The sequence below is a fragment of the Agaricus bisporus genome (genome assembly GCF_000300575.1).
Source record: "Agaricus bisporus var. bisporus H97 unplaced genomic scaffold AGABI2scaffold_3, whole genome shotgun sequence".
Taxonomy (NCBI): domain Eukaryota; kingdom Fungi; phylum Basidiomycota; class Agaricomycetes; order Agaricales; family Agaricaceae; genus Agaricus; species Agaricus bisporus.
Genome location: NW_006267366.1, coordinates 930,078 through 943,023, shown reverse-complemented (window position 1 = coordinate 943,023; position 12,946 = coordinate 930,078). Strand labels below are relative to the sequence as shown.

Below are 12,946 nucleotides of genomic sequence, written 5' to 3'. Positions count from 1 at the left end.
CAAAGCCACCAATGCTGCTCTCTCTGAAGCGATGCTCGCATCTCCGGTCGGATCCTCGCTAGCCGACATCATCAAACACGTTCACCTCATGTAAACCTCCCCTCACTCAGATTCATGCATAGCATGGGTCGACATCTCCGACACCGTCTCGGGAACTTCTGCTAAGAAGTTCATTGGGAAGTTTATTTCTGTGGCACGCAAGAACTGCAAGATCCTTGGCGCTCGCCCCCACTCCGGTTCCGTCCTGTGCACTCGGTGTTACAGGTGGGGCCACCACTCATCTCAGTGCCGCCGCCTCGGTGTGCGCTGCCCTCTATGCGGAGGCCCTCATCGCGAGGACTCTCACTCTCTCATGGTGCCCGATGACAAAGTTGCACACCGACACTGCGTGAACTGTACCACTTCCAAGCGGGAAAAGTGCAGCCACTCCGCTACAGATAAGGCTTGTCCTTTCTGGAAGCATCGGTTCGATCGGGAATGACTTCGCAAACAATTCCCAGCAAAGTGACAGCGTGTGTATTAACGTGCGTTATTGTTAGTGTTTCATTCTATTTTTACACTCTCTCTTCTTTCTACGGCGGGTCGTTACCTCGGCCTTTCTTACGGACCGTTATGTAGTCCTTCTTCTTTGATATTTCCTTTTCAAGTCTCTCTGTTAAACCCTGTTGCCAGCGTTTGACCTTGTCACGCGTCAGGGGGGGGGTCACCTTTGTCGTAGCTGGCAGGTGTACGTAAAGCCGGGGGAACGCGTCATGGCACCCCATGTATGAGTAGTATTGAAATATATTACATTGATTACAAAAAAAAAAAAAAAAAAGGTCGAGCTACAGGTGGTTATGTGACTCTAGTCTCGGGTGCTGCTGTAGGTTGGTCTTCTAAGCGTCAGCCATTTGTGACTCTCTCGAGCACCAAAGCCGAGTTTGTTCAAAATCGCTCCTTGACCTCTTACCACTACCTTCCTCTTTTGGAAGTCTCAGTGAAAGTTGTCTAGTAGTAGCAATATATCCAGTATCATGCCCGCTCAGCGCAAGAAACAGTCCGCACCGGCCCCTACGCCGCACCCGTCCCGTCCCCCGCTTCAGGCGCCGTCACCGCCCGCCAACCCGAACGCCGACCACCTCACTGTCTCCGACATTGAGGTACTACTCGACCCCAAGTATGGAGGTCAAATTACGCTCCCCACCTTCAGATACGATTCGCAGGAGAATAGAGCGATTATGGACGCTGTCCGCAACCGGGGCATTGCCCCCGCGGTCGCCATCGCCAACGCCGAGGCTAGTGCTAAAGCCAAAGGTAAAGTCAAAGGGCCATCTGGCCACTCTTCTGGGATCGGTGCAGCCCCTCCGGCTGTCAAGACACTGCCCAGAGTCCCTACTCCCCCTCCTCGTGTGCTGACGCCCGCGCCGCCGGTGCCCTCTAGTCCCCCTTCCCCTCCTCGCGCACCGTCGCCTTCGGCTTCGGTGCTTTCCTCGAAGCACCCCATCTCGCCGGGGTCTTCATCTTCCGGTCCCTCTGTCACTGCCATCTCGGTATGCGGCAGTGACGACTCTTCAATGGCCCTCGACTACGAGGATGCCACCACCCCCCGTCCTGCTTCTCCTGCCGATGAGGAGCATTTGGACAGCAATGAATCCGTCGAAGCTGTTGTTACACTCATCAATAGCGCTATCGACATTTTCGAGGCATTATCTTCCTCTCAATGGAAGAACTACATTATCGATGCCTTCCCCTCCATCATGGATGGCGATATCAATCGTATCCATTCAACATTTCTGGAGAAACTCCCCATTCTCCATTGCATCCTTCCCCCGGCAGTTGAAGCGCCTGCACCCGCAGTTGACGCACCTGCTACACGTGTAAATCCGCGGAACGCACCGCCACAGGCTGACTCAGCCAAGTCCAAACCGCCGAAGAAGAAGGTCCGGGTCGAGCTGGCTCCTTCCTCTGACGTCACCCCTTCGGCAACGGCCCCACTCATGGAAGTGGATGAGCCGGCCGCTCCACCACCAGCGTCTGGGAAGGCGCCCACCAAACCCCTTCCCATCCCAAGTTCCAAGCGCGCGCCTGCTCCTACTAGCGCCCCATCAGTTTCATTCCGCGCTCCTTTGGCGCCTCGCAAGAGACGTCAAGGCAAGCATACAGCACACGGCGCTTCGCGCCGTGCTATAATCCTGATACCGCCCGCGGATTCTCCGGTTACGGCGGCTTCTTTCACACCCGAGGTTATTAACAACCTCAACAAATTACTCAAGAGTGACGTCAAGTCCGACGTCATACTTACGCATGCCTCGGTTGAAGGCAACGGCATATGCATTGCCGCCTCCCGCGTCCCCTCCCCCGCCGAAATCGCGTTCGTGCTCAAGCACGTTCGGCGAATCTTTCCGAGCCCGAATGTCTCCATCGGCCACTCCCCCATCACGTCGACATCTTATTTGAAGATCATTGACATCCCACACGTGCCCGCTTCCTCTAAGGAGTGGGTGCTCAAGCAACACAAGGCGTTCACTAGCGCTCTCAACAAATCCCCGGTCGGCGCTTCGCTGGCCAAACTTATCAAGCACAAGTCGCGCTTCATGCGCGCCTCCCCCCATTCCGACTCATGCTGGGCATGGGTCGACATCCACAACACGGTGTCGGGCAGCAATGTGCGCACTTACATTTCCAAGTTCGTGTCCATCGGCGGCACGAACTGTCAGATCAAGGGCGCTCGCCCTCACTCTGGCTCCGTCCATTGCGCTCGATGTCAGCGCTGGGGCCATCACTCCGACCAGTGCCGTGCCAAGTGTGCGCGCTGTCCACTCTGCTCCGGCCCCCACACAGAGGCCAACCATCTCAAGTGCGTCGACTTACGCCAATGCGCAAACTGTACCGCGGCCAAACGCCCAGCGGACAAGCGCTCACATTCCTCGACGGATGCTAAGGTGTGCCCGTTCTGGAAGAATAGGTTCGATCGTGCATGGCTCAAACGCCAGTTCCCCGCGCGTTCGACTTAGGAGATACAGACAGCCGTCGCCGGGTTGGGTCGGTGGATTCTGATGGAGAACTGGGAAGGTTGTGTAGCGGTATAGGAGGGAGAACGGTAGTGGTGAGGACAATTTCTTCTGAGGATCTAAAGTGACTTCGAGTCTGCCTCAATTTCTTACTTTCATATTTGATATGTTTGATTCTGCAAAAGGGACTGCGAGTGCTCTAGCGTTCCGGTATTATGTAGGGTGTATTGGCTGACTGCTTGGTTTTATCCCGGGTCCCCTTACGTATGTACCAATATTTCGATTCGTTTTGTTTTGTTTCTTTTTCTCTCTCTCGATAGCGCTTGACCTTGTCGCGCTGGATATGTTTGCGTAGAATACTGTAGTTAGGGGCCTCTGTAAACTGGCGAGTGTAGTAAGCCGCGGGAACGTGTTGTGACACCCGACGTACGAGTAGTATTGAAATATACTTATGTTGATCACAAAAAAAAAAAAAAAAAAAAAGCCGAGTTTGTTGCTGCCGTCGAGGCTGGCAAGGAGATCAAGTGGACTAGGAATATCCTGACCGAGTTTGGCTTTCCCCTCACACTTCCTTCGACACTCTTCGTTGATAACAAGTCAGGAATAAGTGTAGCCAAGAATCCAGAGCATCACGGACGCATGAAACACCTAGACCTGCGCTTCTACTGGCTCCGGGAGGCTGTTGAAGAAGGACTCATAGATCCTTTGTATGTTTCTACACACGAGCAAGTGGCCGACATCCTAACCAAGGCTGTGGCAAAGAAGGTAGTTGAGTTTGCTGTTCCTCTATTAGGACTTGAGTAGACTGGCTGGATCAAGGGGGGGTGTGTTAGAGTGAGCAAGCAGTCTACAAGTGTTATTGGTGGACTTAGAGATATGCGGACGAGTTTAGTCACATGATAGCTTAGTCATGTATGGTTGAACTCCCCTGTGGACGCTTCAGAGGCCTTAGCTTCTTACAGTGTATCCACAGGTGAGTACAAGTTATCAGAACACAATATAGCTTCTTACAGTGTATCCACAGTTTGTCCTTGGGATTGCTCAGTCAGTTCCTATCCGATTGACTCGCTTCTAGGCTCGTTAGGATTGTCACTGCAACCTCTATCGTTCTACCTTTAACACTATCCACTCTAACAACTCTGCTGAGCTCGACGGCTCAACTTTGACTTCTGAGACTGCTTTCTCTGTCTCTACTCTCCCGGTTGACCTCTCGCTATGGCATCGTCGCTTTATTCATCACAATTACGCTGATGTGAAGTCTATGATCAGTAAGGATCTAGTTTCCGGACTCAAACTCGAGTCTAACTCGTCTCCTGACTCTATCTGTGAGCCGTGCTTGGCTGGCAAAATGCATTCCCTCCCTTTTCCCTCCTCTTTGAATCACAATCGCTCTCCTCTCGAGCTAGTGCATTCAGATCTTCACGGACCGCTTCTGGTCGCTTCACACTCAGGCTACAAGTACTGGATCACCTTCATTGACGACGCAACACGTTTCCGGGGTGTTTACCTGCTTAAAGGTAAGTCTGAGGCATTTGAAGCCTTCAAAGTCTACAAATCTTGGGCCGAGACTCAACTCGGAGTCAAATTGCGGGCTCTACAGGATGATAAGGGTGGTGAGTATATGTCTAAGGCTTTCATAAGCTTTACTGAGCTTGCTGGCATCGAGAGACGTCACTCGACTCGAAATAGGCCTCAGCAGAATGGACTTGCTGAACGGGCTAATAGGACTATGGGAGAGAGAATCACTGCTATGCTCTCGGAATCTCGGCTACCTCGTTTGTTCTGGGGTGAATGTATCTCGTCTATGGTCCATGTCTGGAATATGCTCCCTACTGCTTCGCTTTTGGGCACCACTCCCTTCCAAGCTTTCTATAAGCGAAAACCTGATGTCTCACATCTCCGGGTATGGGGGTGCACGTCATATGTCCATGTACAACGAGATAAGCAAAATTCTCTCCAACCTCACTACGAGAAGTGTGTCTTTATAGGCTATCCGGCTGGCTACAAAGGCTGGAAGTTCTACAACCCAGTCACAAAGCGAACCGTGATCTCTGAGAGAGCTGACTTTGATGAGAGGTACTTTCCGGGCACTTCTAAAGCCCAACTCGAGGCTGTCCCGTCATTTGCCTGCACACCAGAGTCACTACCACTTTCTAATGACTCTTCATCACACTCGGGACTCCCACCTCTACAGGATGAAGGGGGTGATAATCACATCCCTCCTGCTCGTCCTAAGACTCCCACTCCGTCCGCTTCAGTTCCTCCTGAAGAAAAGCCAGTTCTATCCCTACCACTTCCAGTAATTCCTCCATTCATTCCTCCCGTGATTCCTCCAGTCACTCCTCCACAAATCCATGCACCTCTGCCAGTCACTCCTCCTACTGCTGGAGCGCCTCTTGAGCCCCCTCACGTTCCTAGACGTACTGGGCGAGTTCGGAAGCCTCCTGGCCAGTGGTGGAAGCTCAAACAACCAGACTTAGCTGGTAATGACTCTGACTCTGATGACGAAGCTGCTCTGCTGGCTGACTCTGAGTACTGTGAAGTCGAGTTTGCTGGAGCCGTTTCGGGTGCTGATCCCCGGAGTTATAGACTAGCTATGAAGTCTCCTGACTCGGATTGCTGGACTGAGGCTTGTAACACTGAGATCTTTAACCTCGAGGCTAACGGGACTTGGGAACTAATGGAACTGCCTCCAGGCAAGAAGGTAGTCAACTCTGGCTGGGTCTTTAAAGTCAAACGGCTTGCCGATGGCTCTATTGAGCGCTACCGGGCTCGTCTCGTTGCTAAAGGCTATTCCCAACGTCCCGGATTCGACTTCACTGAGGTCTTTGCCCCTACATTCCGTCCTGCGTCACTACGCCTCATTGTTGCTCTTGCAGCTAGAGAAGGCTACAAAATGCGCTCAGTCAACATCTCTTCTGCCTTCACTTATGGAGAACTCGAAGAGGAGATTTATATGCGCCAACCCGAGGGCTATCACATTGGTAGTCCTAACATGGTCTTTCTGTTAGGTGATGACAGGACAAGTCACCTGACAGTTCCGAGCTCTGTGCTCTCACATAATCTGTATTGTGCCTCAGCCCCTGCAGCAGGCCCTCAGTCGTGGGTTCCACCTCTAGGCCTAAGATGTATACATATAACATCTTAGCTACTATATACCAAGATCATATAGCTCAGTGGTTAGAGCTTCCTAGTGCAATTGGAATGGTCCCAGGTTCAAACCCTGGTGTGGTCACTTTTCTATCTTGACACAAGCAGGCTGCCAGACAGTGGAATAAGAAACTCCGGAGTGTTCTCGAGGGTATAGGCTACTTACTCTAGGCTGCGCTCCGACAGCTCCATCTACATCTACTCCAAAGGTGACATTAAGGTCATTGTTCCTATCTTCATTGACGACATTACTCTTGTCTCGAAGAGTGATGCAGCTATGACTTCGGCAGTCACTGAGCTCTCGGACATTATTCCTTCACTCGAGGATCAGGCTGAGATGAAGGCAGTTCCCTACCTCAATGCTGTAGGTGCTCTTCAGTATCTTGCCACTATGACTCGTCCCGACATTGCCTATGCTGTCTCCTATCTCGGGAAGTTCAACTCGAACCCAGCTCCAGTTCACTGGCTTGCAGTCAAGCACTTGTTCCGGTATCTCATTGGGACTATGCACTACAAACTGGTCTACCGAGCTAGTGACTCTGAGGAACTCTTTACTACCTACTCGGACGCCTCTCACGGAGCCTGCAAGGCTACAGGTCGAGCAACTGGTGGTTATGTGACTCTAGTCTTGGGTGGTGCTGTAGGCTGGTCTTCTAAGCGCCAGCCATTTGTGACTCTCTCGAGCACTGAGGCCGAGTTTGTTGCTGCTGTTGAGGCTGGCAAGGAGATTAAATGGACTAGGAATATCCTGACCGAGTTTGGCTTCCCTCTGACACTCCCTTCGACTCTCTTCGTTGATAACAAGTCAGGAATCAGTGTAGCCAAGAATCCAGAGCATCACGGACGCATGAAACACCTAGACCTGCGCTTTTACTGGCTCCGGGAGGCTGTTGAAGAAGGACTCATTGATCCCTTATATGTTTCAACTCACGAGCAAGTGGCCCACATCTTAACCAAGGCTGTGGTAAAGAAGGTAGTTGAGTTTGCTGTTCCACTACTGGGACTTGAGTAGACTGGCTGGATCAAGGGGGTGTGTTAGAGTGAGCAAGCAGTCTACAAGTGTTATTGGTGGACTTAGAGATGGACGAGTTTAGTCACATGATAGCTTAGTCATGTATGGTTGAACTTCCCTGTGGACGCTTCAGAGGCCTTAGCTTCTTACAGTATGTCCACAGTTGTCCATAGGATTGCTCAATCAGTTCCTGTCCGTTCGCCTCGTTTCTAGGACCGTTAGACTCGCCACTGCGTTGCGTACATTCTACATTCAACATGTCAAGATAGAAAAGTGACCACACCAGGGTTTGAACCTGGGACCATCCCAATTGCACTAGGAAGCTCTAACCACTGAGCTATATATTCTTGGTATATAGTAGCTAAGATGTTATATGTATACATCTTAGGCCTAGAGGTGGAACCCACGACTGAGGGCCTGCTGCAGGGGCTGAGGCACAGTACAGATTATGTGAGAACTCAGAGCTCCGAACTGTCAGGTGACTTGTCCTGTCATCACCTAACACAACCGTATTCTCAGCATGTTGTACATAGTGTTCGCATGTACTTATATCGCTGGAATAGAAGGCTTGAACAGCCACTTGATTACAAAAAAAAAAAAAAAAAAAAAAAGCGGAGATAGTGATATTGAAACCCTTGTGACGGGCAAGGTAGAGACATGATAAGAGATTACTCCTGAGGTCAGGAACATGAAGGACTCTCGTAAACTCGACCGCTCTAGTCTCTTTGCCATTCACCACTGGTTGAAAGACAACAGACCCTACACCAGCTGAATAGACAGTAGAGTTGTCAGCAAGACAGATAGGGATGCGATGAGGGGAGTAGGATTTGAACCAATGGCGGTGAGGAGTCATGTGGGATGTAGCACCAGTATCAGCCAGCCAGAAAAAGTCAGCATCAAGCTGTAGTGGCGAGGATGGTGAGGAAGAGGATGAGGGAGAGGATGAGGGAGAGGAATAAGCACCAAGAGCGGACGCTCTCAGTGGAATATCAGAGCCAGGAGAGCCAGTACCAGTAGAAACATCCCCAGGAGGAGTGGGTGGTGTGTTGACAGCTGGAAGAGCTGCACCTATCCCACTCAGATGGCCAAGTGGCCCTTTGACATTACTTTTAGATGTTCCAGGCAGTCTGGAGCGCTCCTGAGCGCGTCTTTTCGCGTTTTTTCGCTTCCTGCACCTCCTAGGCATGTGCCCTACCCTCCCACGAAAGGAACAAGCGATTGACGCGTTCTTAGGGCCAGAAATTGGTCCCAGAGAGTGTGGAGAGGGTGTATGGCTGCCAGAGGGAGTTGTGGTCAATGTAGAGACTCTCAGACGTGTCGGAGACGCGCCAAAACGCGTCGAGGTAATGTCCCAGACGTAGGGAGCGTGTGTGTGCAATTGCGAGGCCATAGACGTCGATTTGAGTGCAGGGGAAGGGATAGAAGTTGAGATATAGAGAAAAAATGGTAGATAGTGACAAAAAACGCGTTTTGAAGGCTGTTAGAAGCCGGGGCCCATAACCTGTTAATTGTAGAACAATAGCGGTTGCAGTGGCGATCCTAACGAGCCTAGAAGAAAGTCAATCGGATAGGAATTGACTGAGCAATCCCAAGGACAAACTGTGGACAGACTGTAAGAAGAGGCTGTATTGTGTTCTAGTAACTTGTACTCACCTGTGGACAGACTGTAAGAAGCTAAGGCCTCTGAAGCGTCCACAGGGAAGTTCAACCATACATGACTAAGCTATCATGTGACTAAACTTGTCCGCATATATCTAAGTCCACCAATAACACTTGTAGACTGCTTGCTCACTCTAACATCAACAACCAAGTGTAGACTGCTTGCTCACACTCTAACATTTCAACCCGCATATATTTGCATATATTCCCTTTTGCGACACATATATTCCATTTCGAGGAGCATATAGTCTCCTACCTTCTTCGGACATATCATATCATACCTTTCCTCGCGCATAGCCGCAGATTCTCTTGCTTCACACGCATATATCTTGTTTCCTTGACGCTTTGCGTTTATTTTATTACAATCTTCAGATTGCTTATTCCCATGACATCAGCAGGAAACCTGGCTATAACATGTTCTGCTGGGCCTCTTTCCTCTACAAATTCCGACACTCTTCCTGAGCGGCGTAACACCACTCTCTCCCATCCCGTTCCTACTACATCAATCTTGCCTCCGGCAGGTGTAGGAAATTGAGGTGAGGACGTCAATGGTATTGGGACGAGGCTTAGTTACAATCTACTACATAATGTCTATTATACCTACACACCGAGTCATGTGATGTATAATTTCCAACAGCAGGACCATCTCCCGCATCGGATACTGACTCTGACACTGATTCCAAACTGTCTTTGGACGCTCCTTCTATGACCGCAGTTAAACTCCTTTCCGGCATCGCCCTTCAACCCGGTCATTTGCCTTCTCTTCCAAATGTACCTTCGACTAAAATCGATGCTATCTTCTGCAATGACCTCGATATTTCCTTTTGCAGCCATTTCAATGGGTTGTCCAAACCTGTGCCCGACACGGCCTGGGTTTCGCGGGGGATGAGCTGTTTCTCGACTTGTCCTCCCATCTATAACTGGATTCAGAGTCTTCGTGCGGAACTCATGGATGGAACCTGGCCTGAATTCATGACTGCCCTTCGTAAATGTTTTCTTCAGCCTGATTGGCATCAAACCTTGTGTATGGACATGATTTGTTGTCTCATGAAAGAATCTGACAACTTCGTTGTTTGGATTGAGGAATTGATCTCTCTCAATAATTGTCTTCAAGACACTCCCTCTCATTTCGATGATGAGTCTTTTATCACTGTCATTGGTCCTAACGTCTTTGGTGATCTTTATAGAAAAGGTTGCAAAAGAAATTTCTACGACACCAGGATATACACCGCCATAGCTGCTTGGCAGGCTGAGATGATTAAGCTTGAGGAGAGTCGCCTTGGAAAAAAGGAAGCTCTCGTGAAACAGCTGAAGGATTTTCATGCCAGTCATTCTTCCACAACTCGATCCTCTTCCACTCCTGCGACTCGTTCCACTTCGACTGTCGTTCCCTGCTTGGTCTCATCCATATTACGCTACTCCACCTCAAGGAGATTCTCGACCCGTCTCTGTGACTACTCGTTCTCTCTTCACACATGGTTCCGGCATACCTGCCCCGCCTAAACTCACGATGGAGGAGCGTTGCATTCTTGATGATAACAAGGGGTGTTGCAAGTGTCGCCATATTAACCCTGGTCATGACTTTGGACAGTGTCAGAATGATGTTCCATCTGGAGATGGTTATAAACCGGTGGTGTACAAATTGTTACTTCCTAATTTGTACTCTGCACACTCTTCCCAGCAGAATTCATCTACCCGAAACAATTCCGCTACATCCACATTGACATCCACTACATCTTCTACTGCCGCTAAGTGTCCCACGCCGTCGGACAATACGGATAGAAACAAACACTTCAAACCTATGAATGCGGTTCAGGAGGAATCTGGTGATGTTGCTGCCTTCGTCTCAGAGATTGACAGTTCGGATGATTCTTTTGTCATTCCTTCTTTCATTTCTCCGTCTCGCAAGCCTTTGTCTCGTCCATCTGCAACCCTCCGTCATTCTTCGCCTCGTGGACGTATCTCCGACGTCGTCACTGGTGCACAACACTCTTCTTTCCATATCCCACCCATCCCAGACTTTGGTAACGTCACTGAACCATCGTTTGGTCATTGGGATACCGTTAGAGACGTCTCCGTTGTGAGTACTGTCAATGCTAAACAATTGCTTTGGCCTTGTGCACTGACGAGTACTTCGTCTAGCGACGCCCATGCAGACGTTCATGCTCTGATTGATACTGGCGCTTCTGTCATCTTGATCCGTGACACCCTTGTCAATGACCTAAATTTACCTCTCTCTCCCCTTGAGAAACCTATATCAATTCGTACCGCCACAAATACTTGTAAAGACCTTCGTTTTTCTGTAAACATCCTCCTATCCTCTCGTGATCGTACATACACAGCGAAACCTTTCCGCGCTATTGTTTCAGACACTCTTTCAAATGAAATTATTCTTGGAATGCCTTTCCTTCAGGCAAATTCTATTGTGGTTGATACATCCACTGGTTCCGTTATTGATAAGGTCAACGATTTTTGCCTTTTTTCTATCCAATCGTCTCCCATTCCTGGTCATCAACATAAAAAAATTCCTTTGCCTCATAAACGTTTAATGACTACACGTAAATACTGCAACAAATTATTGACTGATCTCAAGCACCGACTTGCGGTTGTCTGTTGGTCTTTGGATAAACACTACTCTGTTGTTCAATCTTCTGCTGAACCCCTTGTTGCTCAAATTGTTCATCGTATTGAGAGTATTGAACTTTCGTCATCCCTACAAGCTGAATGTGACAACATTATTTCCGAATTTGAGTCTGTTTTTGCAAACATACCTCATGCAAATGACCTTCCACAGGACGTGTTAGTGGAAATCAAATTAAAAGATGCGAATTTCTCCATACAAACGCGTACTTACACTTGCCCTCGTAAATATCGTCAAGCTTGGCGCACTCTCATCCAGCAACATTTGGATGCTGGGCGTATAAGACAGTCCTCTGCTCCACAAGCTTCTCCCGCATTTATTATTCCCAAATCTGACTCCACCGCGCTACCACGTTGGGTTAATAATTACCAACAACTCAATAAAAACACTATTCCTGATAAATATCCCTTACCCCGTATGGATGACATTCTTGCTGATTGTGCAAAAGGAACGGTTTGGGGCACTATGGACATGACCAACGCTTTCTTTCAAACAAGAATGAAACCTGCAGATATTCCCCTCACCGCTGTTTCCACACCTTTTGGTCTGTATGAGTGGTGTGTCATGTTAAACGTAGAATGATAGCGGTTGCAGTGGCGATCCTAACGAGCCTAGAAGCGAGTCAAACGGATAGGAACTGACTGAGCAATCCTAAGGACAAACTGTGGATACACTGTAAGAAGCTGTATTGTGATATACTAACTTGTACTCACCTGTGGACAGACTGTAAGAAGCTAAGGCCTCTGAAGTGTCCACAGGGAAGTTCAACCATACATGACTAAGCTATCATGTGACTAAACTCGTCTGCATATCTCTAAGTCCACCAATAACAAGGAGCTCCTAGAACGTTTCAATGTGGATGATGCTAATCCTCTATCCACTCCACTCGCTCCAGGATCTGAACTCTCTGATATTGTTCCTTCACTCGAGGATCAGGCTGAGATGAGGTCAGTTCCCTATCTCAATGCTGTAGGTGCCCTTCAGTATCTGGCCACTATGACTCGCCCCGACATTGCCTATGCTGTCTCCTATCTCAGGAGGTTCAACTCGAACCCAGCTCCAGCTCACTGGCTTGCAGTCAAGCACTTGTTCCGCTATCTCATTGGGACTATGCACTACAAGCTAGTCTATGGAGCTAGTGACTCGGAGGAACTCTTCACTACCTACTCTGACGCCTCTCATGGAGCCTGCAAGGCTACAGGTCGAGCAACTGGTGGTTATGTGACTCTTGTCTCGGGAGCTGCTGTGGGCTGGTCTTCTAAGCGCCAGCCATTTGTGACTCTCTTGAGCACCGAGGCTGAGTTTGTTGCTGCCGTCGAAGCTGGCAAGGAGATTAAATGGACTAGGAATATTCTGACCAAGTTTGGCTTCCCCCTTACACTTCCTTCGACTCTCTTCGTTGATAACAAGTCAGGAATCAGTGTAGCCAAGAATCCAGAGCATCATGGACGCATGAAACACCTAGACCTGCGCTTCTACTCATCAGCAAAAAGT

The 12,946-nt window shown here is 49.4% G+C and overlaps 5 protein-coding genes and 2 non-coding genes across 7 annotated transcripts; 5 read left to right on the top strand and 2 right to left on the bottom strand.

The window, feature by feature from the left end:
• Nucleotides 1-115: 115 nt before the first annotated feature.
• AGABI2DRAFT_66131 (hypothetical protein) lies at nt 116-481 on the top strand (the record flags this gene model as incomplete). Its single annotated transcript, XM_006459102.1, has 1 exon — nt 116-481. A coding segment is annotated over one exon (366 nt), but the record flags the coding sequence as incomplete, so codon positions are not given.
• Nucleotides 482-2,264: 1,783 nt separating this feature from the next.
• On the top strand, nt 2,265-2,975 carry AGABI2DRAFT_43164 (hypothetical protein; the record flags this gene model as incomplete). The annotated part of the gene is made up of 1 exon (XM_006458780.1): nt 2,265-2,975. A coding segment is annotated over one exon (711 nt), but the record flags the coding sequence as incomplete, so codon positions are not given.
• A 1,135-nt stretch (nt 2,976-4,110) lies between these two features.
• On the top strand, nt 4,111-4,479 carry AGABI2DRAFT_45248 (hypothetical protein; the record flags this gene model as incomplete). The annotated part of the gene is made up of 1 exon (XM_006458787.1): nt 4,111-4,479. A coding segment is annotated over one exon (369 nt), but the record flags the coding sequence as incomplete, so codon positions are not given.
• A 1,673-nt stretch (nt 4,480-6,152) lies between these two features.
• AGABI2DRAFT_t40 lies at nt 6,153-6,225 on the top strand. Its single transcript has one exon. It is a non-coding gene; the product is annotated as a tRNA-Cys (tRNA).
• A 1,201-nt stretch (nt 6,226-7,426) lies between these two features.
• Nucleotides 7,427-7,499, bottom strand: AGABI2DRAFT_t28. The gene has a single exon. It is a non-coding gene; the product is annotated as a tRNA-Cys (tRNA).
• Nucleotides 7,500-7,513: 14 nt separating this feature from the next.
• Nucleotides 7,514-8,542, bottom strand: AGABI2DRAFT_116118 (hypothetical protein; the record flags this gene model as incomplete). The annotated part of the gene is made up of 2 exons (XM_006459101.1): nt 7,514-7,581; nt 7,825-8,542. The coding sequence occupies 2 exons, from the start codon at nt 8,540-8,542 to the stop codon at nt 7,514-7,516; spliced, it is 786 nt and encodes a 261-aa protein (XP_006459164.1).
• Nucleotides 8,543-10,132: 1,590 nt separating this feature from the next.
• AGABI2DRAFT_141769 (hypothetical protein) lies at nt 10,133-11,735 on the top strand (the record flags this gene model as incomplete). Its single annotated transcript, XM_006459100.1, has 3 exons — nt 10,133-10,891; nt 11,225-11,272; nt 11,634-11,735. 3 exons carry the CDS (start codon nt 10,133-10,135, stop codon nt 11,733-11,735), a joined length of 909 nt encoding a protein of 302 aa, XP_006459163.1.
• Between the last annotated feature and the right edge of the window lie 1,211 nt (nt 11,736-12,946).